Source organism: Tenrec ecaudatus, chromosome 9 (assembly GCF_050624435.1).
Source record: "Tenrec ecaudatus isolate mTenEca1 chromosome 9, mTenEca1.hap1, whole genome shotgun sequence".
Lineage (NCBI taxonomy): Eukaryota > Metazoa > Chordata > Mammalia > Afrosoricida > Tenrecidae > Tenrec > Tenrec ecaudatus.
The window spans coordinates 126,544,854-126,571,762 of record NC_134538.1 but is presented as its reverse complement, the minus strand read 5'-3'; the positions used below and the strand labels follow the sequence as shown (position 1 = coordinate 126,571,762).

The 26,909-nt window shown below is 45.0% G+C and overlaps 1 protein-coding gene across 1 annotated transcript in view; it reads right to left on the bottom strand.

Annotated features, from left to right (window-relative positions):
* Positions 1 to 26,909, bottom strand: part of PRKAR2B (protein kinase cAMP-dependent type II regulatory subunit beta) — a 114,072-nt gene continuing 87,163 nt past the window's right edge. Inside the window, exons 5-11 of the mRNA XM_075558540.1 lie at positions 23,418 to 23,524; positions 20,170 to 20,323; positions 9,566 to 9,667; positions 7,640 to 7,714; positions 4,398 to 4,463; positions 4,123 to 4,261; positions 1 to 2,001 (exon numbers count right to left, since the gene is read on the bottom strand). Of these exons, the coding sequence (XP_075414655.1) occupies positions 1,868 to 2,001; positions 4,123 to 4,261; positions 4,398 to 4,463; positions 7,640 to 7,714; positions 9,566 to 9,667; positions 20,170 to 20,323; positions 23,418 to 23,524 (777 nt within the window). The 3' untranslated portion in view covers positions 1 to 1,867. The remainder of the gene's footprint in view (positions 2,002 to 4,122; positions 4,262 to 4,397; positions 4,464 to 7,639; positions 7,715 to 9,565; positions 9,668 to 20,169; positions 20,324 to 23,417; positions 23,525 to 26,909) is intronic.

The following is a 26,909-nucleotide window of genomic DNA, read 5'->3' as shown; positions in this document are numbered from 1 at the left end:
TATTATAAGGAAATTTTAAATATAACCAACAATACTGAAAATAATGTAACTGGCATTTACAGCCTTGATCAGAGTTCTTTATTAAATAAGCATTCGTTTGCTGTTCTATGAGTAGTTAACCATCAGCTTATGCAACAAAATATTTTACTGGAAAAACATGGATAAAGAATACATGACAATGAACCAGAATTTGGGGTTCTCTTTTTTGTTTTGGTTGTTGTTTAACTGACATGACTTTTAAAATCTGTAGTAAAACAGAAAACAAAGCATCTATATGTAGAACGCCATCTTTTCCAAATCTGTTTAGTAAAAATGTTCTAAAATGTGGCAGAAGTTATGCCTTTATGTACTTTTTATAATTTCTTATATATTATCCAATTAATACATTCTAGCCATATTTTCATGTACAAGTATGATTAGAAACATTCTCTAAGACCAAACTAGTCACAGAATAAGTTTATCCATGTACATCTTCCTTTTGAATCATGTTTCCCAAAACAAATTTCTCATTTAAAAACGAACAACTGATAAGAATTAGTATTTCTAAACTTTGGTAAGTCTTGTGGGCCTAACAGTCATGTTAAATTGCTTTTAAGTGTGTATAATTAAAAATCATCTTACATAGCAGAACAATAAGCACATGAATGATCCTATTACGTTGAATTCATTCTGCACTTTAACTGTGAGCCTACATTAAAGCAAATAACAAAGTCTAATAGTAACGTGGTACGGGCAGAAACTTCTTTCACCTTTGGATATGGCTTTGCTTATAAACATTTATTTCTGCTGCCTTGGAGGAAGTTTTCATAGAAAAAAAGAGGGGAAAGCCTTCCTCAGGTTCCAGTGTGCACAAGCGAAGGAGGAACTGGGCAGAGCGACCGTGAAGGGCTGTGCTGCCAGGCCACGTCAAGAGTGAGGTTCCCGAGAGCATATTGTGAAGGGTCTAAAACACTTTTTGGTACAGGAGGGGCTTTTTGGTTGCTGTTATGAACTATTTAGGGGATCTTAGGCGTTTACTAGAAAGAACAAAAAGCTAGCTTTTAACAGGTCTTAATAGTTTAAAAAAAATTTCCCCCCTAAACATTACTTGTGACCTAGAATGTCCAACTCAGGGTATTAAAGAGAGAGAACACAGAAAGTGATAATGCGAAAAAGGAAGGAAAGATCCACGTTTACTGAGCTCTCTGCTACCACCGGTCAGACGACAGTGCCTGTCAGGGAAGCTGCTACTGACAGTGTGCCAAAGAAGTCAAAACAATACTTTATTGCAAAAGTATAAAAGGTTTTAAAATTGCATATGATGTTCTTTACCATGTCACCGAGAGGCCAAGGCCAGCACATAACTTAGCACACCAGAAACACTTCAAACAGACCTTATTACAATTGTACTGATGAGAGAGACAGAATGAGTTGAAAACAGGACGGGATACCATGGTGTGCAGCGTGGGTCACTCCAGCTCGCTCTGACCCGGAGGGCACAGCATGCTGCGTGAGCCTCAATGAGCACATGTTACATCGCCTACCAAAGCATCCTTTCAGTATCATCTCCAACACTGATGCTTTCCAATATGTTACAATCATGTGGATAAAACCTTTCCATCAAATCACAACTGTACGGAGTAGAAAGTCCTATTTGTCAGCACGCTGAATTTTTTTATGATCTAAGTACTTAGAAAGTGATGTTAAAGCCTATTGACTATTAAATCACTAATCTGTTTACTGATACATTGCAAATGTAAGAAAGGGTGAAAACGAAAACCATAACCTGGAATCACAGAAAATGCTTGGCATCTACACAAACGCATTCTCGTGGACTAACCACTACTGTGCACTTTGTCACTACCGGTCCCCTTCTCCATCCGTTGCTTCATGCAGTGGGTTCGACAATATCCATGTTTGTTCCGAACAGGGCCACTAACTGCTCTTCGTAGGTGGTGATGTTCCTCTTCATAATCTCCATGCAAGGTCCCAGCAGCCTTTCGAAAGCCTGCACATCCATGGCTAAGGAAAGAGCAGCGGGGAAGACAAAGAACATCCTTGCAAACCTGCAGACGGTCGCGGGCTTTCACGACACCTAGTCTGCACCTGCCTTCTGGGGCCGGTATTAGAAAGTGCAGGACAAAACCACCCTACTTCCAAAGGAAGCCATTAGGGCCACCTCAGGCCACCCTCTGGGCCCCACCCCTGCAGGGCTGCAGTGCCGGGCTCGAGGGAGGCTCTGGCCCGGGCTGAGAACATTACACGGGGCTGTCATGAGAGAGCCTTAGAATTTTGAAAAACAAATTAGTTGATGCTTCCACCTTAGTATTAGGAACTAATGCTAATTAGGAGAGGGAAATGTGTTCTCTCTGGTTTTCCCTTCTCAGGGTCCACCATGCCCCATTGCAAAAACCAAATGGTGCCCTCTCTATGCTTTGTTCTTTTGTCATCGAGTCATTTCAAAACGGCCTCCAGAATGCTTCTGTTCCCCCTAGTCAGGTCATGCTGCACGTGCCCCTTAGTTGGCATGGTCCCACATATTTCAAAACGTAATTCACAATACGTACGTAGGTCACACGCTCAAACCTAAAACTAAACATTGAAATACAACCTCCTTTTTGCCTTGTCAAGTTTTCACAGGTAAACGGGCAGTTACAAGGTTAGGATGGACAGGCCACCTCCCGCGGTCGAGTAGGAGCAAACCAGCGAGCAACCCACCCTCACTGCTCTGAGAGTGCAAGGGAAAGCCTTCTGCATGTACACAGCGATGGGAGTAAAGCCCCAGCAGCACAGCCCGCAGGGGGACACAAGTCAGTCACTTGTCGTGTGGACACGTCTCAAACACAATGTAGAACCTTCATGGACTGAGAAAATGCCTGCTCCATAATGAATGAAAAAGCATTTACGAAATTGTCTGAGAGCAGAAGATGATGTCAACGCAGAAGACCAGAACGGTGGGAGCAGCTCCTCCCCGGGGGCTGGAGCTCTGGGCGTTTTCCCTTCAGCCAGGGCATTTCTCAACTGTTCTTTTATGTGAATATAATTTACTCTAGAAACAAAGTTAATGGAGTTCCCTATCACCTTGACTCACACTTAGGGAAATTACCTGTCAGTTTCTAATTGTCTTGTCTTCCACTCAAGTATTAATACCAGATTAATATTAGACTCATCTCTAAACCTTTTAAAAACTGACTGCTCTAAGAAGTTAATTCTGAGGATCTTAAATCTTACAAAGACGGAAACTAAGTTTATTCTAGTGGCGATGAACTGCAGGGAAGAAGAGGGAAAAAGGCTAATTACTGCAGAATCAATTTTCTCGCTCAGAGAGAAAGCCTCGTCTGGATTGCCACTTTCTGAGCTGCAGTTTCCATTGGTAAAGTCAGTTATTCCTTGGGTATGAAATCCCTGCTGCAGGCTCTGACTAGATGGCTTGCAGCCGAAGACATTTCTGGCCAGATCCCATGTGGATGAGGACAGCATTCTTGATCAAGTCAGAGGCTCAATGAAAACGAGGAAGCCCCTCAACGAGATGGGTCGGCGCAGTGGCTGTCCCCATGGGCTCAAACATCACAGTGACCGTAAGGATGGCACAGGGCCGTGCAGTGTTTCACTCCGTTCTACACAGGGTCGCGAAGACTCAAACCGACTCAACAGCAACCACGAGCAACATGACTGGTCTAAGAAACGGCTGAACCACGAAGGAAATCTCCCCCCTGGGTAAACCTGAGCCTTCGTGTCCCAGGGCTAGGAGGAGGCGGGACCACCACACACGCCAACCTGTCCTGCCACACTCTATGCTGTTTATTTTAAAGATTCGATACAACACATAACGCGAGGAAGTCTCACTGTAACTACAAAGATAGGACGCTGTTGTGTGTATATGCAAACCATGGTGCCTAAGGGGAGTTCTGAAAAGTTTGTTGGAAAACTCCATCCTCTTGGTACAATTTCCTTAAGCCCCCTGGTATGTGTGGACATTTTCTGGAAAATCTCCGGGAATTAACCTCACAATGCACTGACTCCGAACCTTGTTAGGTGTCGTGGGGACCATAAAACCTGTGAACCCATGTAAGTGCTCCCACCACCACCCTGAATACACACGTGCAGTGCCAACATAAGCAAGCCGGCAGCGGCGAGTCTTACCTAAGCACTTGACCGTCCCGATGGCATGTGCAGAGGCTGCTCGGGGTTTGTTAGTTACCAGGGCAAGCTCGCCAAAATACTGTCCCCGGGAATAGCGAGCGATTTCCACTGCCCCGTTCTCTTCCACTTCTGATTTACTCTGACAAAGCAAAGAAACACAGGGTTGGGTTCGCGGGTGGAAGATGAACGTTAACCCTGGCCTAGACATGACGGAAGAGAGAACACCTACTGTGCTTCCCCGTACCTCTGGGGATTTATGACCTAAGGACACCTACCTTCCTTTTCATCGTTATTTTTACTTCTCCAGATTCTATGATGAAAAAAGAGTCAGCCGAATCTCCCTAGGAGAGTAAAAACGAGAGCAGAGGGTGAGCGATGCCCATTCCTTGACAGCTATCCACTTCAAGAGTGAAGCCCCCTCCTCGCAGCTACCTGAGTTCCTATGTGGAGGCTCACAGTAGACAATGCCACAGCGATGGTTCTATCTGCACAAGGATTCGAGATCAGACACGCCCTGCTGAAGTAGGAAGGACCAACCAACCAGTGGGGCAGGGCAGACACCTGGATGGGAATTTCCCCCACATTTCAGCCTGTGTGTACCAGCAGCATCTCTCCACTGAAGAGGAAATGGCCAGCAGATCCTGTGCCCCAGAAATGGAGGGATTCTCCCTGGGTGGCTACTCTGTGCCCACGTCCTCATCACAGGCGTTTGGTGGTGATCCAGAACAACCAACCAGTCTGTTCACCCGGAGTAGGAGTCATCAGACCTATTGGGAAGTAGTGGGCATACACCTTGCCGGTTTTTACTGCAGTCCACCACCCAGGCCTCTCAGAGAGCTATTGGGAGTGTCTCACAGGACTTCCATTTCTAACTATATGGGGTTTTTTTTAAGTTGTATTTTAATGAACTCTGTCTTCATTTCCAATGCCTTCTGAATGAATGGGGTTGGAGGGGAGCGTCTGAAGGTCCAAGGGGAAATTCCATCAACCTTTATTTCTATTTTCCCACACACTTGTTGAGGTCCCTTTGTGTACTATGGAGGATGACAGAGGTACCGACTTCTGAACCTGTCCAACGGATTCTGAAGAAACAGGTATATTTTGAAACTCTGGTGTAATTCAAGAAATTCATTCATTTCAGATTACATCACAAAAGTAAATGCTTGATCAAGGATTCAGGAGGGAGTGAGGCAGGGGGAAAAAAGGAGTTTACAATGAAGGCTCAAGTAGAAAGAAACTCTTTTGAAACTAACGATGGCAACATGTACAAACATGCTTGATACAATTGATGTATGGAATGTTACAGAAGCTGTAAGAGTCCCCAGTAAAATGGTTTAAAAAGTAAATGCTGAATTTACGTGTATAAATGCTTGAGACAACCAATGTCTAAAAATGTGTTTAATAAACCCTAAGGGGGAACCAATTACAAGGGTCTACATATAAACCCCTCCCTGGGGGATGGACAACAGAAAAGTGGGTGAGGGGAGACATCAGATAGTGTAAGACATGGCAAAATAATAATAATTTGTAAATTATCAAGGTTCATGAGGGGGTAGCGGGGAGGGAGGGTGGAAAATGAGGAGCTGATATCAAGGGCTCAAGTAGAAAACAAATGTTTTGAGAATGATGATGGCAACAAATGTACAAATGTGCTTGGCACAATGGATGGATGTATGGATTGTGATAACAATTGTACGAGCCCCCGCAATAAAATCATTTAAAAAATAAACTCTAAGTTTATAAGTCCTTGTTTCTATGCTCTAAGTGCATGTAGCACTAGTAAACTCTGAGTAAGATCTGTGGGTTACACCAATGGCCATTGGCTGGTTCTGGTCCTGAAGGAAAGAGAATTAAGACATGACCCTGGGGGAACCCTGGGTGAGGGGACTCTGTCTTAACCGTGCAACTTGCTGGGAATGGTTACTTCAAAATACAAAGCTTAAAAAATCCCTTTAAAGTACATTTTGCTCTGCTCTCCTTGAGTCGTGCACAAGGTTAAGCGCTTGGCTGCTGACCCAAAGCGTGGAGATCTGAACCCACCCAGAGCCCCTCAGATGAGCGGTCTCAAGGTCACAGCCACGAGAGGCCCCGGGGTGCAGTACGACCCCAACACCCAAGGAGCCGCTGCCACGAGCAGGAATTGACTCGGCGACAACTGGTAAACTTCGTTATTTACCCATTTATTTCTTAGCTCCTAAACCTTGATCAGGAGGAGCCTGGCGGTGTAGCGAGCTAACTACAAGGTCAGTAGTTCAAGCACAGCAGCCACTCCCTGGGAGAAAGATAAGGCTACTTATCCCTATAGCAAGTTACAGTCTGGACACCCATAGGGGGAGTCCACTCTGTGCTACGGGGTGGCCCTGAGTCAGGAAAGACTCGATGGCAGTGATGCGTAAGCCTTGGTCCCTGACTGCGCTAGTCTGCGCGCAGTACGCAGGAAAGCAAGAGGGCTTGCTGTATGTGTTTATTTGCCTTCTGAAACAGTGATCCTTCCCCTGGCAGACCTGAGTCTTGTATACGCACATCAAAGGGAGAGTCGGTGGTTGAGATGACACATAAACAACAGAATCTATTTAAAAACCCACCGGAATCACTTGCTCTCAGCTGGAAAAAGAAACCCCTGAAATGAGGCGTGACCACCTGTAGGCTTTCTCCCTGGACTCTTGCCAACCCTGCTTCTTGGGAGACCGAATGGTCAAAGCACTCGTGGAAAAATGCCATGGTTTCCTAATTCCATTTTTCTCACCAACTTTTTGAAGCCCCCTTGTACTAATGGTTCCAACTGGGATTTAGTAAAGCATTAGGGGTTAAATAACATGCTGATCCCTTTAGTCCCCAGAAGCCAATGCCCTTTATGGTCCCCTAGGCTCCCTTCTGGGCTGAAATCAGCTAGCAGCCTTGGGAGGCTTCTTCCGGCTGCTAGATGAGCTCTTGACCAAGAAAAACAACATCTCCCAACATGTCCTTCGGGGCATTCCCCGTGAGTCCCAGGGAACGCCCCTGGGGTTTTCCTCTCTTTCCCTGGGGTTTTCCTTTGTGACATTCCAAACCCACTGCCATCCAGCTGAGTCTGACTCCTAGAGACTCAGTAGAGCGCAGCAGAGCTGACCCTTCAGGTCTCCAAGAATAAGAAGTCTTTACAGGAGCAGACAGCCTCAAATTTGTCCCCGGAGCAGCTGAGGGGTTCAAACTGCCAACCTTGTGGTTAGCAGCCCAACACGGAACCACTACACCACCAGGGCTCCTTTCACTATGTATATATGCGTGGCTTTCATGTCACGTACAAATATAAAACGATACCCAAAACCTTTAGATGGCTTCATGAATATCCATGGTTAGCTAGTTATATAAATAAAACTATAAAAATAGCTTTGGGGGTATAACTCAAACCATTCTGAGGAGGTTATTTGTTAGAAGGAATATTCATCACCGCATACCTAATTACAGGAGCACATTTGAATGTATAATAACGTTTGGGGGCATAATCCCCAACTGAATTACATAAAGCATACCCCACCTGAGCAATGATTTGTTCTCCATCGTTGTAGACTTTGGTGCCTATGACATCTACCACTTTGAGACGTTCAGAAACCTGTGGCGAAAATAGGCAGTGTTCAACAGACATGGACTAAGAGATAACCTTTCACTACTGCAGAGCTTGAAAACTGGTCATGCACAGGTCAGATAAGCTCTGCAGCGTGTGTGTGTGTGTGTGTGTGTGCGTGAGAGAGAGAGAGAGAGAGAGAGAGAGAGAGAGAGAGAGAGAGAGAGAGAGAGAGAGAGAGAGAGAGAAATATGGATGAACTAGTGGTCTTTAGAAATAAATTTTCATACAGCAGATGTGGAACTCCAGCTTCCCTTGCTCAAGAGAAGACTCAGCAGTGAGCCTGGGCCCGTGTCCACGTGTGAACAACACGGGTGGTGGATGGGCAGCCATCCCTTCAGCTGGAGCTAGTTTCCCAAGTTATCCCAGGCCCCTCCTGGCTCACTCTGCTCCCTCTCCCTCTCTGTTGACCTGCGGTGCCCGAAGGCCTTTGGATCCCTAGCTCCAGATCTATTGATACTTACAGAGAACCACTGCTAGGGAGGTTCAGCTGCCAAGCCTGCTTGGGGCAGTGTGGCCAAGTGTCGACAAGGCATGTGCCAAGAACCCAGGCAGCTGATATTAGGAAGAAGTGGTACTACTATGTTGGCATCTGCTGCTTCAGAAGCCTTGCCTCAATACCGATGTATCCCTTTCAACAGCTCAGACGATTTAAAACGTGTCAAGAGTTCAGCTTAACAATGAAGGCTGGAGAGCCAGGTTGGATCGACAGAGTGTTGTCTCCATCTTGAGAGATACAAACATCACACCTGTTCTCACTGGGAAGGCAAGAAGGGCTGAGTGAGGTGGGCGCAGGACACGGGAGGGCACTCCAGCCGGGCAGTAAGTAAAAGGCCCTGAGGGAAGTGGACATGAGCTTGGCACCTGTGAGGAACAGCATGACTGGGGTGGCACAGTGAGGAGAGGGCAGGGGAACGTGCTCAGGAGATGGGGGTTGGGCCAGAAGCTTGATGTGTCGGGTTTGTGAGGCAGGGCGTAAACAGCAGAGTGACCTGGCCGGTCTTGGGCTATCAAAGGATTGTTCTGGTGGCTACAAGAAGCCAGACGAGTGGGGAGGGTGGCTCATCCTGTGGCTGATGTTGGGGACAAGCTGAGGCTGGATCTACTCTGAAGATGGAAGAGACAAGTGTGCTAACAGATTGCATGTAGGTGGGGGGCGGGAGGGATTATGAGTCAGGGTTTCTCCAAGGTTTCTGGCCTGAAGCACTGGAAGGAAGGGCAGAGGAGAGTGGGGATGTGGTCACCTGAGGTGCCTAGACTCCTGAGAGTAATGTTAAATAGGCAGGTGGGTAAATGACTCAGAGTCACGGGGAGAGGCCTTGCTTGGCGATGCCAATTTAGGAGGCCCCGGCATACAGGTAGCATTTAAAGCTATAGGTTTGACAAGCTCACCAAGTGAGTAAGCATCGAGGGAAAAGGCAGGCGGACCAAGGGTTGAATACTGGAAGGCCAAAAGGAAGGGAGAAGGGGAACCGGCAGCCAGGATGTCTGAGGAGAAGGCGAGCGCCTCCAGTACTTAGATGGCACCTCTCTGTAAAGGTATTACAAAAGGTATTTCTTGAAAGGTGAGGATTGCCTTCATTGATGTGATTGCTTCAAGGGCGCTTTAAAATAAAGGTCACGTATAAACTGGCTGTATATGCCAGATAGAATCTATGTGTCTGTCAACAAAACACATGTAGTTAAAACTGCAGAGTTATTAAAACAAATAGCATCACCTGAATTTTCCAAATGAAAATATGGATAGACGTTTATTCAAAGGACATTTTCTGGAGAACTAAATATTCCTGACAAAACAAAAACCCCTTAAAATGAAAGCATGAACACACGCGGACTTACCTCCAAAGATTTAAGGAACGGCAGCGATTCAATGAAGCTTTCATACATTTTCCTCTTTTTGGCATTGTTTTTTACAATGATTCTCCTGAAGGTTACCCTGTCCTACAGCAGAAAATAAAATACAGAGACAATTAAAAGGTAAGAGCTTTATGGGGGTGGGGGGCATATCTGTTTGAACATGCAGTTTGATTTTATTCACTATCAGGAACAAACAATAATTGAATGTTTTGAAATAAAAGATTAATATATTGTCCTTTCAAGGCAACTCATTTCAGATTTTTACTTCTTCAAGCATAAAATACAAGATCTCCCTCAAAACTCTCTGCCATCTAGTCAATTCTAACTCAGCGATCCTATGAGCAAAACTGAACTCTCTTGGGGTTCCAGAAATCCTCATCTTCCCCCAACAGTGGTTGGTGGCTCCAAACAGCAGTTAGCAGCCCAGTGCCTGACCCACTGTAGAAGCAAAGACATTTTAAAAACGAAAGGATGCAATGGTTAAGAAAATGCAATCTCTGTGCAATTGAACTAGGTAGCCACAAGGGGATGCTGTTTCACCACGCTTACAGCCAAACCCAACCCAGTGGATTCCAATTCCTAGGGAGCGACCCTTACAAGGAAAAGCTGCCCTGCTCTGTAACACACCTCCCATCAGGGACCCACAGATACATCAAAACAAAAATAACCCCCTGCCTACAGAGCAGAGGGAACTCCTTAAGGCTTTTGAGACTGTAAATCTTTAAAGGAGCAGGTACTTCCTTTTTTGTGCAGAGTGGCTGGTGGGTACCCTTCAATTGGTAGCTCACTATTTAACAACCATATAATCAATGCTTAATTGCCTCAAGCCGACTCTGACTCCTACACACTGCATTTTGTTTCTCCTGTGCATGGTAGCCCTAAAGGGTTGCCAAATTAATGTGCTGGGACATGATCAGTATTTTTATGAAAAATACAGTGGGATCGAATATCTCAGACTGAACTCTTTAGAGCAGTGGTTCTCAACCTTCCCAATGCCATGACCCTTTCATACAGTTCCTCATGTTGTGGTGACCCCCCAACCATAAAATTACTTTCAGTGCTACTTCATAACTAATTTTGCTACTGTTATGAATCGGGTGACCCCTGTGAAACAGTTGTTTGACCTCCAGATTGAGAACAACAGCTTTAGAGTATTTTGCTATTTATTTCAGGTATACACAAAGATATAAACATGCGCTACTTTTCTTACTGTGTTCTCAATGCTGATGCAGGAAAAATATCACAGAAGCACGACTAAGCAATTGTTTTAGAGCATGAATGATTTAGAGTATAAGAGATGCTGAAGATGATTTATGCCTGGTTCTTGTTGCATCCACACTATGTCAGACACAGGGCTCTTTGAAAGATAGCAAAGCCCCCCAGACTGTGTGGCCTGTGGCCGTTATGAGCAGGGTCTAGTTCCTATTGTTTGTTATTTATGATTATAAGGTGGTGGGCTGGTGCGACTGGTTAGGCACTGGGGTGATAGCCACAGGTTGGGGTTCAAGCCCACCAGTTGCCCTGCAAGATAAAGAAGCTGTCTAGTCTTATAAAGAGTCAGAAACCCTAACAGGGTCACTATGACTCCATGTGTAGTGGTTACATAATCCCGTGTCAACTTGAGGGTATTAAGAGTGAAGGGGTGAAGAGTCTAGCCTGTCAATCAGGTTACAGCCTGATGATGCCTCCTTGTGGGCTTGGCCTTCTCATGAGGATTCTGGGAACTTTCTCCCTCTATACCTTGGTCTTCCTGTTGACAAGCCATGTGGAGCTACACTGAGACCTGAGCGAGTTTTGTCGCAGAACCTGCAGAGACAGCCCTGTGATGTTTCCACCACCAATGGATCCACAAGACTTTTCACCCACCAGCGTGTGATCTTCCTGCATTCTGCGTTATTACATGTTGCTGTGCACGTCTGGAGAAGCATTTTTGGACTAGTATCAGACATGGGCTAATATCGGACTTATGGACTTGACCTGGGCTGGGATGTTTTCTTAATGTACAATTGCTGTTTGATATAGAGCTCTCTCTTACACACACTTGAGTGTCTCTGGATTTGTTTCTCTAGTCAGCCTGGTCTAACACAGTGGGTTTGGTTTCTGGTTTGAAGGAGCTCTGGTGGCCAGCTAATCACCAGGACAGTAGTTTGAAATCATGATCCACTTCACGGAGGAATGATGGGGTTTTCTACTCCTCTAAAAAGTTACAGTCTCCGAAACTCACAAGGGCAATTCTACCCTGTCCTACAGGGTCACAATCAGTCAGCATCAACTCAATGGCAGTGAGCTTTTTTTGAGCGTGTGTTTCTACTACAGGCTGCAAATACACAGAGAAATTCTTCAGGGTGATTGCTCAAGATACCCCTCTCCCCCCAAATTTTCTTTTGAAATATCTCTTATGAAACATTATTTTAATTGTTAAATAACAGCCCCAAAGTATGTTAGTTTGGCACCTACTGTTAAACAAATACACAATTTTAATAAGATAAAGTTAATTGGAGTATATTAGTTAATCACTATGCCAAGATATTTAAGGCTATTTTTTTAAAAAGTTTTATTGGCATATATTTCACGAATCATACAATTTAATCATTCAGTCATATTAAGAAGAGTTATGCAATCATCACCACCATCAATTTCAGAATATTGTCTTCTCATACTTATTGTTGCTAGTTCTTTACTTCCCCCCACCCTCCCCTGCTGTGCCCCTAGGTAGGTACTAATGCAGGTGCGGTCTCTGTAGATTTACCTATCCTCGATTTCATATTCAGAAACTCATGCAAAGCACATTAAATAAAAAGCAGGCAAAAAAAAAGTCAACTCTGACCAAGAAAAATATCAATTGAAAAGAAAGCAAAAAAATATTCAAAATCGAAACAACTTTGAGATGGGTGCAAAGGGAGATCAAATACTAGTAAGTACATCTACCATAATGGACTTACAATGCTCTGTCCGTCCACTATGATCTGAAGGGATTCACCTGGCGGCTTAACCCATGTGTGGAACTTGCAAGTGGAATTTGGCTCTCCACTGCCACCTGCAGCCTTCCTTAACCCAGGTGTTCACAAGGTAGGCTCTGATACCATATCCTCCTTTGGATCTGGATTTTATTGTTTACAATCCTCGGATCACACGGCCAGTATGCTTTCATGTGGATTTAGCTGCAGCCTCACATAGATGACTGCTTGTTTTAAGCCACCTAAGGCTAAATTTAAAAGAATTGGTACCATGAGGAAAAGGGCCAGTGTGGAAATAAGTCCCTGGGAAATTAAACAACCTGTCCCCCAATTGAGTTTATTATAATTTGTTTATTGATGGTAATTTGGACTCTATATAATCTTGAAAGAGAAAAATTTGTAGATTAACAAAAATGATAAAGTAATTTCCAAACCTGGCTCTCTATCAGAATCAAATGCAGTGTTGTATGTGCATGTAGTTGCTGCTCCTTTTCCTTTTTAAATGGTTTCTGAGGTCTTAGATTTGACTGACTCAAAGTCTATGCCTGTAGGGTTCAAAATCTGTATATCATTAAAAAAAATCCCTGATTCTGACATATAAACTGGTTTGGGACCAGCTGCAACACTATTTTATTAAAAGAGAATACTGAAAGTCCAAAAATACTGGAGTGATTTAGCAATTAACCACAATGAATATGTCTCTGGAAGAAGTCTGTGTCAGCAGCCCACCCTTTCCTTGGCACTGCCATTCAGAAAGTCCACTTTCAAATGCCTCCATTCCAGTCCCTTCACCAATCAGCCCCTGGGACCATCAGTGGAATCCTGTAAGCTGGATCATCCCCTAAGGTTAACAGTGACCAAGTATTTACTAAGTCAGACTGCTCTGAGACAGCCTTGGAGATGCTTATCTTCCACCTGTACTTAAGTGCCTCGCAGCCAATCTGTTAACCTTAAAGAGGAAAAAGATTTTTTTCTACTTGACCTTCTCTGAGTAGTGGTTAGGCAAGTTGCTCTTTAAAAACAGATTTATCAACAACAACAAAAATCTAATTCTAAAATGAGCAGATATCATTTTTTTAACGTTTTATTAGGGGCTCATACAACTCTTATCACAGTGCATACATATACATACATCAATTGTATAAAGCACATCTGTACATTCTTTGCCCTAATCATTTTCTTTTCTTTCTTTTTTTACCTTTTCTTTTTTTACATTTTATTAGGGACTCATACAACTCTTACCACAATCCATACATATACATACATCAATTGTATAAAGCACATCCATACATTCCCCGCCCCAATCATTCTCAAAGCATTTGCTCTCCACTTAAGCCCTTTGCATCAGGTCCTCTTTTTTTTCCCCCTCCCTCTCTGCTCCCCCCTCCCTCATGTGCCCTTTGTAGTTTATACATCATTATTTTGTCATATCTTGCTCTATCCGGAGTCTCCCTTCCCCCCCTTCTCTGCCGTCCCTCTCCCAGAGAGGAGGTCACATGTGGATCCCTGTAATCAGTTCCCCCTTTCCAACCCACTCGGCCTCCACTCTCCCAGCATCGCCCCTCACACCCTTGGTCCTGAAGGTATCATCCACCCTGGATTCCCTGTGCCTCCAGCCCTCATATGTACCAGTGTACAACCTCTGGCCTATCCAGCCCTGCAAGGTAGAATTCGGATCATGGTAGTTGGGGGGAGGAAGCATCCAGGATCTGGGGGAAAGCTGTAATGAGCAGAAATCTTGAGTAGACATTTCTCCAAATAAGATATATGAACGGCCAACAAGTACATGAAAAGATGCTGTCCCCAGCCATTAGGGAAATGCAAATCAAGGCCACAATGAGATGCCATGTGACAAACAGTAAGGTGGCTACCATCAGAAAAGAGCAAAGTACGTATTGAAAAGGGTGTAGGGAAATCAGAACCCCCACCCATTGCTAGGTGGTATATAAAATGGTACAGCCACTGTGCAGACAACCTTTTGGGGGTTCCTCCAAAACAGAATGGAACAGATAATTGCGTGACCTGGAAATTCTACTCCTGGGTAAATATCCACACTACCAGAGACTTGTAAAATCAACGTTCACTACAAATTACTGGTAGGAGTAGCAACAGTTAAAGCAACTCAACTGCCCACCAGCAGATGAGTGGATAACAGAAATGTGGCACAAAGACACCATGGAGTATTAGTCAGCCATAGAGAGAGGAAGCTCTCAGAACAGCAGGGGGAGCAGAGTGACGAAACCCCCAGAGAATACCAAAACCAGACTTGGGAGAGACAGAGTGTGGCACCCCATCAGACTCCAATGGAAAACACTCATAATGGCCAACAAACAGACCTTAAACTATTTATAGGCTTTCCCATTTTGTCAGTGGCTCTCTTTTTGTTCCTGCTTTTTGATGTTGTTGTTATTGTTTTGTTGGTTTTGACTTCCTTTGTTGTTTTATTTGGCATTGCCTGGTTCTTTTCATTTATTAATGTCTCTGCATGTCTATCTGGATAAGATAGGTGGGATAAATAATGTGGAGATGAGAAGAATGGGACCAATGGTTCTGGAGGGATACAGGAGAAGGGGAGGAGGGAGAAAGGAAGGGGTGGGGGCCAACCCAGGGACAAGGGAACAACAAGTGAACTAAAGTCAATGGAAGGAAGGTCATAGGATGCCTAGTGGGGCTTAATCAAGGGCTGTGTAGCAGTGAGGAATTATTAAACCCAAATGAAAGTCAAACATGATGGGACAAGAGGGAAGGAAAAGGAAATAGAAGAAGCAACCAGGAGGTAGAGAACATTTATAGAGGCCTAAATACAGGCATGTGCATGTGTAAATATATACATATATATAATGAGAGGGGAATAAAACTATGTACTCATATCTATATGTCGAGAATTAAGGTTGCAGACGGACATTGGGCTTCAACTCCAGTACTTCCTAACAATCCAGCATTCTGTGATGTTCACTTTCCCAACACGATTGCTCAAGACAAAATGAGTGCATAAGCAAATGTGGTGAAGAAAGGTGATGGCATCCGGCTATCAAAATATATAGCGTCTTGGGTCTTATAGACTTGAAGATAAACAAGCGGCCATCTAGCTGAGAAGCAACAAAGCCCACATGGAAGAAGCACACCAGCCTGTGTGATCATGAGGAGTCAATGGGATCAGGTATCTGGCATCTAAAACCCAGAATAAAAACATACCCAAGGTGAAGGGGGGGGCATGGAGTGGAGACCCAGTGCCCATCTGTAGACAATTGGACATCCCCTCACAGAGTGGTCACAGGGAAGAGATGATGAGTGCAGTATAGAACAGATGAAACACACAACGATCCTCTAGTTCTTTGGTGCTTCTTCCCCCCCACTATCATGACCTGAATTCTACCTCACAAATCGGATTAGACCAGAGCATGCACACTGCTACAGATAAGAGCCCACAACACCGGGAATCCAGGATAGATAAACCTCTCAGGGCCAACAATGAGAGTAGAGATACCAGGAGGATTAGGGGAGGGTACGGGGGCGGGGTATCTATCACAAGCATCAACTAGAACCCCATCCCAGGGGAACGAATAACTGAAAATTGGGTAAGGGGCGATGGAGGACGATGTAAGATATGGAAAAAATAATCTAGAATTTATCAAGGATTTGTGAGGGAGGGCGGTTGGGGGAGGGAGAGAGGGGGAAGAAATGGGGAGCTGATATCAAGGGCTCAAGTGGGAAGAGAATGCTTTGAAAATGATGATGGTGGCATATGTGCAAATGTGCTTGACACATTGGAGAAATGTACAGATTGTCAAAGTCTCTGGAAACGCTCCACCGTTGAGAGCTGAGCAGTAAACACACTGCCTTCGTACGTAACTGAGGCTTCTTGGGTGTTGCTGTGTCACTGGTATTTCAAATGCAAAGGCCAGTCAACTCACCCATGGTTAACCGATTTCAGTGGAGCTTCCAGACTAAGAACTGACTAGGAAGAAGAAATAAGCTGTCCACCTTTGAGGGACTTGCCACTGGAAACTAGATGAGTAGGGGCAAAATACTGTCTCTGTAGTGCCAGAAGATGAGCCCCTCAGGTTGGAAGGCACCCCAAACCTCTCTGGCTAAGTACTGGCTCCTCAACATCAAGTAGCCCTTCATAGTGTGAATGGGGCAAAGCTTTCAGGACCTTCACTTGCTGATGGGGCACAACTCAGAATTCCCGTAATAAACAGAGTCACCTGTGTGCATCATAAGAAACCATGGATAACTTGGGAAGAATGGGAATTCCAGCACACTTCATGGTGCTACCTGGACCTCGTACATGGATCAAGAGGCAGTTGTGCACACTGAATGAGGGCACGCTGCCTGGCTTAAAGTCAGAAAAGGTGTGCGTCAGGGCTGTATCCTCTCACCATATTTGTCCAATCTGTATGTTGAGCAAATCATCAGAGAAGCTGGGTTATATGGAGAAGAATGTGCATCAAGATTGGAGGAAGGCTTATTAACAACCTGAGATCTGCAGATGACACACTCTTCTTGCTGCAAGTGAGGAGGACTTGAGGCCCTTGCTGATGAAGATCTAGGATCACAGCCTTCAGCGTGGATGACAAGTTAATGTATGGAAGACCATAATCCTCGCAACTGGACCAATAGGTCACATCACGATAAATGGAGAAAAGGTTGAAGTTGTCAGGGAATTTATCTTGCTTGTATCCACAAATCGATGCTCATGGAAGCAGCAGTCAACAGATCAAAAGATGTATTGCATTAGGTAAATCTGCGGCTGCATAAGACCTCTGTAGAGTACTGAAGAGCCAGAATGTTAAGATGTTCTCCATTGCATCATCTGCATGCGAAAGTTGGACACTGGCTAAGGAAGACCGTAGGACTGATGTGTGTGAACTGCAGTGGTGGAGAAGACTGGAAGTGCCATGGACTGCTAAAATGACCAGCCGATTTGTATGGGAAGAAATGAAACCAGGGTGCTCTTAGAGGCAAGGATGGCAAGGCTTGGTCTTACATACGTTGAACATGTTGTCAGGAGAGACCAGTTCCTGGAGAAGGACCACCGTGTCCGGTAAAGCGGAGGGGCGGTGAAGAAGAGGAAGGCCCTCAGCGAGATGGATGGACACCATGGCTAATCCACAGGCTCGGGCATCGGAACAATTGTGAGGAGGGCTCAGGACCGGGCACTGTTTCCTTCTGTTGTGCACTGGGGTCACTATGGGTCGGAGCTGACTCTGTGGCACCTAACAACAACAACAACAACATGGAACAGTACAAAGTATGAGGCTGTGGAGGGTCAGTGACAGAAGAGAAAGGCCCTTGGCGAGATCAGCAAGCCTTGTGGTTACAACACTGGGCTCCAGCCCAGCCTCAGCTGTGAGCGTGACGCAGGACTGGGCAGCATTTTTGTCCATTGTACACAGGGACACGGTGAGTTGGAACAGACTCCACGGCATCTAACAGCATGAAGGTTTCAACCAGGGCCAAAAGCTATTCGTTCCCAAAGTGCCAACTTGTATCCTTACTATGTGACCATCTGACTTTGGCCAGTAATCCCTTTACAACCCAAACTCACTGCCAAGAAGCAGATGCCGACTCACAGGGAACAGGGAAGAAATGCTCTGTGTTTCCAAGATTGCAACTATATACAGGAGTAGAAAGCCCCATCGTTCTCCTACAGAATAGTTGGTGGTTTCGAACTGCTCACCCTTCAGATTGCAGCCCCTGTGCCACCAGGGCTCCTACCACTCCCACTGGGATGACTGAGTTGTAAAGAAAGCTTTCTGTAATGGAAAGAGGCACAGTCCAGGTTCAGTGCCCGCTTGGACGACCTGCAAACACTTGCTGTGTGCCACATTCAGCCTGGTTTGGAGTTTTTTATTTTGCTGGCTGGGTATTCAAATCCTTGGCAGTCGCCAAAACACTTCAGATAAGGTCTTTGTCACCTGCAACCATTCCATGGTTCTTCTACAACCAGCAGTGAGTCAACACGTTTCTAACAAGCAAACAATAACCACCTGGCTCTAATAAAAAGCAATAGAACATATTTCTTGTTCTTCTGCTCAAGAGAGATTTTTATCCAGGGGCTCCACTTCAGAGTCAAAGTGTGCGCAGCATGTAACATCCGTAACCCAATAGTCCTTGGAGATGAGATTGTTCACAAACTTAATATTTAAACTGGCCTGCCTTTCTTCCTTCCACAAAGTGTTCTGAGAGACATAATCTAATAAGGGCATGACAAAGCTGTAGGGGGACCTGTTTTTAACACTTAAAACCACCACAACCAAATATTCACCCCTCAACCAGTGCTATTTGAAGGGCAGCCTGAGGTCCAGGCAGCAGGGGCACCATCTGGGCATTTAGGAGAAATGCAGACCCTCAGATCCTTCCCTGGCCCACTGAATCAGAACCTGCATTTCCACAATCGTCTCGGGTGATTGGAAGAGAACTGAGTGTGGAAAGCAGGACAGTAACTAGTCTTCCGCATCAGCACTACTCCCAACCGCTCCTTGGCACCCACTGCCATCTGCACAGAGAATCGCTTTCTCTCCCCAAATGGGTCTTTAAATCAACATTTCAGTCTGGTGGAACTAGCACCACAAGGAAATTTACTTTTAAAGTAGTCTTGTCCAGGTAAGGCGCTCTGGTGGTGTTGTCTGGTAAGCAATGTACTGCCTACCTTCAAGGTTCAAAGCCACCAGCCGCTCCCTGGGAGAAAGCAGAGGCTCTCTGCTCCCAAGATTTACAGCCTCGGATACTCAAAAGAGGGTCGGAACGGACTTGATGGCAAGTAGGCCCAACCCCAATAGGTTCTGATTAAATGTCTTTGGTGAGGTATAGGCGTGAGTGTGTATGTGTGTGTGTGTCTGTTAAAGCCAGGTAATTCTGATGTGCACCCAGGTTCATAAGAGCAAATATAAATCGGTTTTCCTCTGTAAATCTGCTTGTAAATTCAAACACCTGACTGATCATAAAAACAGGCCCGGCACTCCATTTAGAGTGGTTTCTCAAGCTCTCGCGAGTACCAGCAGCGCCCTGCTGGCAATCCTTAGTGCTGGGCTGCTCACTGCGGGGTCGGCAGTTGGAAACCTGCAGCTGCTCTGTCTTGAGTGACAGTCTCGGAAACTCACAGGGGTCGCTCTACCCTGTCCTATAGGGTTTCTATGAGTTGACATCAATCTGATGCCATTGAGTTTGGGTTGGGATGTTGAGCAAGCACCTGAACCCCCAGGGCAGTAGGCTACCTCCAACACGCTGCAGGAGCCATCATCTCCGGGGTGTGAGACCCGGAATATGCATCTCTAATGACTTCCGGGGAGCTCTCATTGCTACAGGTCAGGGGACCACATGGTGCCGAGACACCAGCAGTGACAGTGACGGCTTTGTGTGGCCACCTGTGTCCACAGAGTGGGTGAAGGAAGGAATATTCTGGTCAGTGGGCCCGAGGCTCCTGATATGACCAGAGGAGTGGGGGACATTCATGAAGGTTTAATCAGCACAGCCCTGGTACCCATGAACTCAGAGAACTCCCCGTCAGCAGCTATCCTGAATGAACCTGCCTGTTAGGTTAAAACACTCTATCAGCCTCACTGTGGCCACCTTAATGGTTTGCTACCGATACCAGCATTCAAGTGAAACAAAGATCCCACTCACCAAGCCCCACAGAGCTCCCGGGGAGGTGGCCGCGATGGTAGCTGCTCTGGGCGTGTTGTACATCAAGGCCAGTTCTCCGAAGCTGCCACGGTTATCGTAGTTCCCCACACATCTTCCGACGCCGTCGCATTTGACATAAATGTTGTACGTTCCTCTGTGGAGGACATGGAAATTAAAGGCAATTCGCCTAACCCTCCATCACAACAGCACATTGTCTCAGAAGTGTCCCCTGCAATAACAGTTTCTTTCCTGCCTTTTCCCCACGGCTGACAGGCAGTAATAACAGGGCATCATTATGTGCCAGGGACACCATCTGTTCAGACAGACAGGCATGCTCCACACAAGACACCCCCTCCCCTCACGCCGGACCATGGCCATGGCCAGCCAGGCTTCTGCCAGGGAGCATCAGGTTAGACAATAAATATTTAAGACCATAAATTCAGTGGTAAGACCATTCATTAAGAATACAATCAAATAGCACATGCACAGGACAGCCATCTCTAAGGGAGAGGGCAGTGAGGGGTAATCCCTACTAAGTTAAAGAGGGTCTAGTTTTCAAAAGAACATGTGTGGCATTGGTAATCCGGAGAAAATAACTTTAATACAATCATGTAACAATGTGGTCAGTCACTAGAGCACCTGCTAGGGGCCTTGATCATCGAAAGCAGTGGTCAGCAAACCATGCGGTCACACTCATGTCTTTACGCCTTGCCTAGGACTCAAGGCTAAGAGCTGAGGAGCTCTGACAGAGATCACGCAGCCTGCCCTTTGTAACCCCCAGAAGACGCCAACCCCTGATCCAAAGTAAAACATGGGAGGAGTTCAGACTGCCTGACTGTGCTTGTCAATGGGGGCTCTTTTTCTCAGAAGGTGAAACTCCGTTTGCATGTCACTGCACTGCATGCATGGACAGCTGGCTTTCCACACACTGTGTTATCAGAGTGCACATGGGCTCAGAGCTCGTGGAAGCACCTCTGATGAACGACAGGGGTAATTATCGGACTCAAGTCCGTGGCGACACCTTAGCAAAGGCAAAAATGTAAAACCAAAACAAAACACATGATTTGGCAAAATAAGGGGCAGAGGGGCTGAAAAAACATTCTGAAGGTAAAGGAAGAGCAACAGTGCAATAACATAAACATGAATGGCATAACCAGCAAAGGGTAGTGAGACTACAGGAGGGGATGGCTATGCCATGATTACTTTCTCGAATTTGTTGCATGGAATTTTTATTTTCAACTGCAGACAAACTGTCCCACACGAAGTCGTTACCCTTTGAATTATCAGTCCAGTTGAAATCACATCTAAAAGCTGTGCTGCCCTGTTCTTTCCTGCTCAGTGTGCTGTGGAGGGAGGAGCCTGCACTGGGGCTCGCTGGGGCCTGTGGCAGAAGGACTGGGTTGACCTTAAGCACATCACATCACTTTTGTGTCCTTAGACTTTTCACCTGTGAAATGAGTGATTCGGATCAAAAGGAACAAGCACTGTACTGCATACAAATGACAGCCCGTTTTTCATCGTCAAATACATGTGAGAAGACAATGCACACTGATCTGTCCTGGGGTTCTCACATGGCCCTGCGAATGGAATGCAGATGAGGAGTGGAATGAAATGCTGGTGTGCCTCGCTGGTGGAAGCTGTTGGCGATGTCCGGATCTGCCTGTGACCGGGCAGCGGGTTATGTTCTTTCCAACACCAGAGGACGCCTCAGCCTTGGCTGGAGTGTGGGCAACAGAGGCTTAGAAGTCACCCAGGCAGGGATGAGAGAATGGAGGAAACAGGGGAAATCGTTTTCCACTCCAGATAAAAAAAAAGATTTAGAGATACCATTCACAAATCAAAGGTCAACATAAGGCCTCAGGAGATAAAATTCAGTTCACAGTGGCCCGATAAGTCAGGGTAGGACTGCCCCTGTGGGTTTCCAAGATGTAACTCTTGATGGGACTAGACAGCCTCTTCCTTCTCCTGCAGAGTGGCCGGTGGTTTCGAACTGCTACCCAAGGCCTAACTAGGGCTCCAGGACACGCTCCTCTGGATGGAAGGAGTGAAATTTTCAGCAGGGCCCGAGTTGAACGCAACTCTATCCAGAGAAGCAAATATTATCTGAGAGATCATCTGTATTCCTCACCAACTGAGAGGAGCTGATGATACCATCTAAAAACACTTCATCTCTCTGTAGAAGCGAAAAAAAATAAGGACTCACTTCAAAATGCTTCCTGGTTACATTTCAGGCTCACCTAATTATTGTTTATGGCACATTGTCCGATGATGAGGGAAATAAGGCACAGCGTGATTTCTCTGAAGCTAGACTTTCAGTATAAATGCAGCGGCGTCTCTATAAAGATTTTTACAGGCAAATATAATCATGCACAAACAGTCTTGTGTCACTCCAACTACTCAGTCTACCAGCTGCTGCGTGGCAGACACAGTAGGAAGAGACTTTGTTTTTATCTTCTACCCACTCCTGAGATACTGGAATTTAAAAAATCAAGTATAGGTTTGACTTTTATAGGAAATATGTTTTTTAAGAACCATAATCATGCAGATTGAGTTGTACTGTGAGTCAAATGCTTCCCCAGATTGTGACCCCTCTTCTGTAGTGTCACAGGCATCTCTGACTTACAATGTGGAAAAACATAAATGAACAAACCCACTGCCATCAGTCGATAGCGCCTCATAGCAAGTCGAGAGGGCCGAGTAGAACTGCCCCTGAGTTTCTGAGACCGAAACTGCTTTCAGGAGTAGAGTGCTCCTGGGGTTCTAAATTGCTGATCTTGGGACTCACGGCCCATCGTGTAACCGCTATGATGCCACTGAGATTCCTAGATGACAGCTAAGCAAAAATCATCAAAAGCAAAAAGCCCTCCCAAAGCACTGCCATTGAGTCCAGTCCGACTCAGAACAACTCCTTATGGGTTTCTGAAACGATAAATCTGTACGGAAGTAAAAAGCCTCATCTTTCTCCTCTGAGCAATGGTTTCAAGCTGCTGGCCTTGTGATGATCAGCCGCGCATGCAGCCTGCTGTGGCAGCAGGCCTCCTCAGAGAAGATGATTAGTGCCCTTTCAAACAGTGCTCTCCCTGATCTGGTGTGGCCTCGCTGCACGGACCTACAGCTTTAGAGTCGCAACAAAAGTAAAGAGGTCCTAGTAAAGAAACCACTATTAGTTTCCCACTAGCTATCATAACCATTGCTGGTTTACCCAAAAGGTTCTTTAAATTGCAGTCATGTGGCTATGTCCGACTTACCTATCAATCACATAGAAGTTGTCACCATCGTCACCTTGATCGATGACATGCTCCCCTTCTTTGACCAATTTTTCAAACATGGCATCTAATACTTGAGACATCTGCTCCTATTGTTTTTTTAAAAAGTAAGAAAAAAAAGATGCGCGTGTTTATCCATGTTTTCTTAAATAACCATGATTACTTTTGTATTCTGTGAATAAAATCAAAGAACTGGATATATCACTATTACCATTGAGTCTTGCAAAACAATGTATATAGTGCAGGCATCCTTAGCACAGACAAAATGATGATGATATATCTACTTGCATATTCAGAATCTGAAAGTACTTATTATAAACAGTCCATCTTGGAGTATGTGCGGCTATCACCTCTTTAAGTGTAAACAATTAACCACCAAACTACCATACCTTTATAAAATAGAGTCTTTACAACTGAAGTAACTAGATAATTGGAGAGTTACTATTTCAATTTTCTGTTAAAGGCACCCACTCCATTTTGCCACCAATACCTGTCAGTTTGTCATATTACAGTGGCTTGTGGCTGTGATGCTGGAAGCTGTGTCATCTGTGTTTCTAATGCCAGCAGGGTCACCCAAAGTGAACAGGTTTCAGCAGAGCTTCCAGACTAAGGACAGACTAAGAAGAAGAACTAGCCTCTGAAGTCCACCTGAGGAATTAGCCCCTGAAAACTTTGTGAATAGCAGCAGAGCACTGCCAGATACCCACTGGCACTAGCCAAAAACGAGGCTCTAGAAATTGACAGAACACCAATGGAAATGTTTCAACAGCTAATGAAGCATGACAGGCCCACAGTCATCTATCCCAAGAAATGTGGAAGAAAGCTACCTGGTCAACTCACTGGAAGAGATTCATTTTGGGACCCATTCCAAAGAAAGGTGGCCCAACAGAATGGAAAAACACTGATAACACATGCAAGTAAACTTTTGCTGAAGATCATCCAACAATGGTTGCAGCAGTACGTTGATAGGGAGCCGCCAGAAATTCAGACCAGATTCAGAAGAGGACATGGAACAAGGGATGTCATTGCTGACATCAGATGGATCACAGCTGAAAGCAGAGGATACAAGAAAGGTGGTTACCTGTGCTTTACTGACCGTGCAAGGCACTGGCCTGTAGCACAGCCTTGAGAAGAACGGGGATTCCACACACTTAATCGTGCTCGTGTGGCACTGGTGCATAGATCAAGAGGCAGTTGTGCAAACAGAACAAGAGACTACAGAACGGTTTAGAATCGAGAAAGGTGCGCATCAGGGTTGTACCCTCTCACCACACTTAGTCTGTCTGCTGGGCAAATAATTGGAGAAGCTGGATTATATGAAGGATGAGATATGAGGATTGAACCAAGGCTTACTAATAACCTATATGCAAATGATACAATCTTGCATATAGATCTTGCTGGCAGAAACTGAGGACTTGAAGCACTTGTTGGTGAAGATCAAGGATTCTAGTCTTCAGTATGGATTCCAGTTGAATGTGAACATGGCCCAAATCCTCACAAGGGGGCTAATAGGTAACCTTATGATAAACAGAAAAGATTGAAGTTGTCAAAGATTTTGTTTGCTTGGATCCACAGTCAATGCTCATGTAAGCGGCAGTCAAGAGATCAAATGACACGTTGCACTGGGTACATCTCTGCACAAGACCTCTTTAAAGTGATGAAAAGCAAGGCTGCTACTTTGAGAACTAAGGTGGGCCTGACCCAAGCCATGAAATTTTCAATCACTTCACATGCATGTGAAAGTTAGACACTGAACAAGGAAGACCAAATAAGAATGGATGCATTTGAATTACGGTGCTGTCAAACAATATGCAAAGTACATGGATTTACAGGTGAAGGGATACTGCGGATGGTGTAAGATATGAAAAAATAATAATATATAATTTATTAAGGGTTCCCAAGGGTGGGAAGGTAGGAGGAGAGAGAGGAAAAAGAAGAGCTGATATCAAAGGGCTCAAGTCGTGTGTCAGTTACATAATCTGGTGTCAACTTGTGAAGTGGTGGAGTCTAGCCTGTCAATCAGGTTGCAGCTTGATGACCTCATTTGGAGGGGCCATGGAGATAAATAGCTCACTGAGGCCAGATACACTCAATCCCTGAGAGACATCATTGACAACGAGCCTGATGGAGCTACCCTGATGCAGCCAAAGCCCTGGAGCTGAAGGATGCACGTGGAAACCCATGTCAGTGCTAAGATGCTTCTACCGCCACTGGACCCACAAGACTTTCCACCCACTGGCCTGTGACGTTCCTGCACTCAGCGTCATTGCATGTGTTGTGTGAGTCTGAAGAGGAATTTACAGACTGGTATGGGACATATGGGCTAATATCAGATTTATGGTCTTGATCTGGGCTGGGATGTTCTCTCAATATACAATTGCTCTTTTCAATAAAGCTCTTTTTTATACACATATGAGTGTCTATGAATTTATTTCTCTAGTCAACCCAGGCTAATACAAGTAGAAAGACAATGTTTTGAAAATGATGATGGCAACATATATACAAATTCTCTGAATATAATTGATTCAGGGGCTCTTATAGTATCTTTAAGGGCCCCCAATACCATTCTTTAAAACACAAATAAATAAAGTACACGGACTGCCAGAAGGACAAATAAATAAATGCTTTGGAAGAAGCAGGGCCAGAGTGCTCGTTAGTACAGTCCTCTCGTGTACTTCAGAAATGCTGCAGGAGGGACGAATCCCTGGAAAAGGCCATGCTTGGTAAAGCAGGCACTGCCACAGAGGAAGGCCCTCAACAAGATGACGGATACAGTGGTTGGCACAGCAGGGTCGACACGAGAGCAACTGTGAGGATGGCGCCGGGCCAGGCGGGGGCTGCAGGGAGGCCCCCCAACAACTCTGTGTACGTCTCCACCAAAGTAAAGATTATAGGCAACTTATGAAATACCATCTTCATAGCGTATGTCACAAAGGATTATGACTACTATTTGAATTATCTTCTAACGATACCCATGGTATGCTTAAGAAGTCCCCCACACGAGTCACCAGTAGATTGGTGTAGATTACCCAAGTAATTGCCGAGTTCAGATCCTGAATCCAATACTTAAAAAAAAAAGTTTACTTACTACTAAAATCTAAATAGAAAAATAACAAAATAAATAGACTGCACAGAATATTCTATTATTCTCTGTTAATAAGTTTACTTCACAATGCAATCACTTTCCCACCCTAAAGTATATTTATGGTAACAGAAACCTCAAACTATTATTTAATGATTACCTAAACTACATCCTTAAAAATATATATAAAATCTGCTCATGTGTGATTAAAAGGCTTAAGGATAAAACTCCAGATAGTGAGTATAAACTAAGAGGTGAAATAAATCTTTCCTCAAAACAAATGCAGAAACAAGTCAGAATCCTACAAATTGGACAAATGGGATATAGAGAAATGGTGCAACAGTAAAAACCAGGGCAAGAGACTTACTTACACTGCCACTCATTACGCTTGG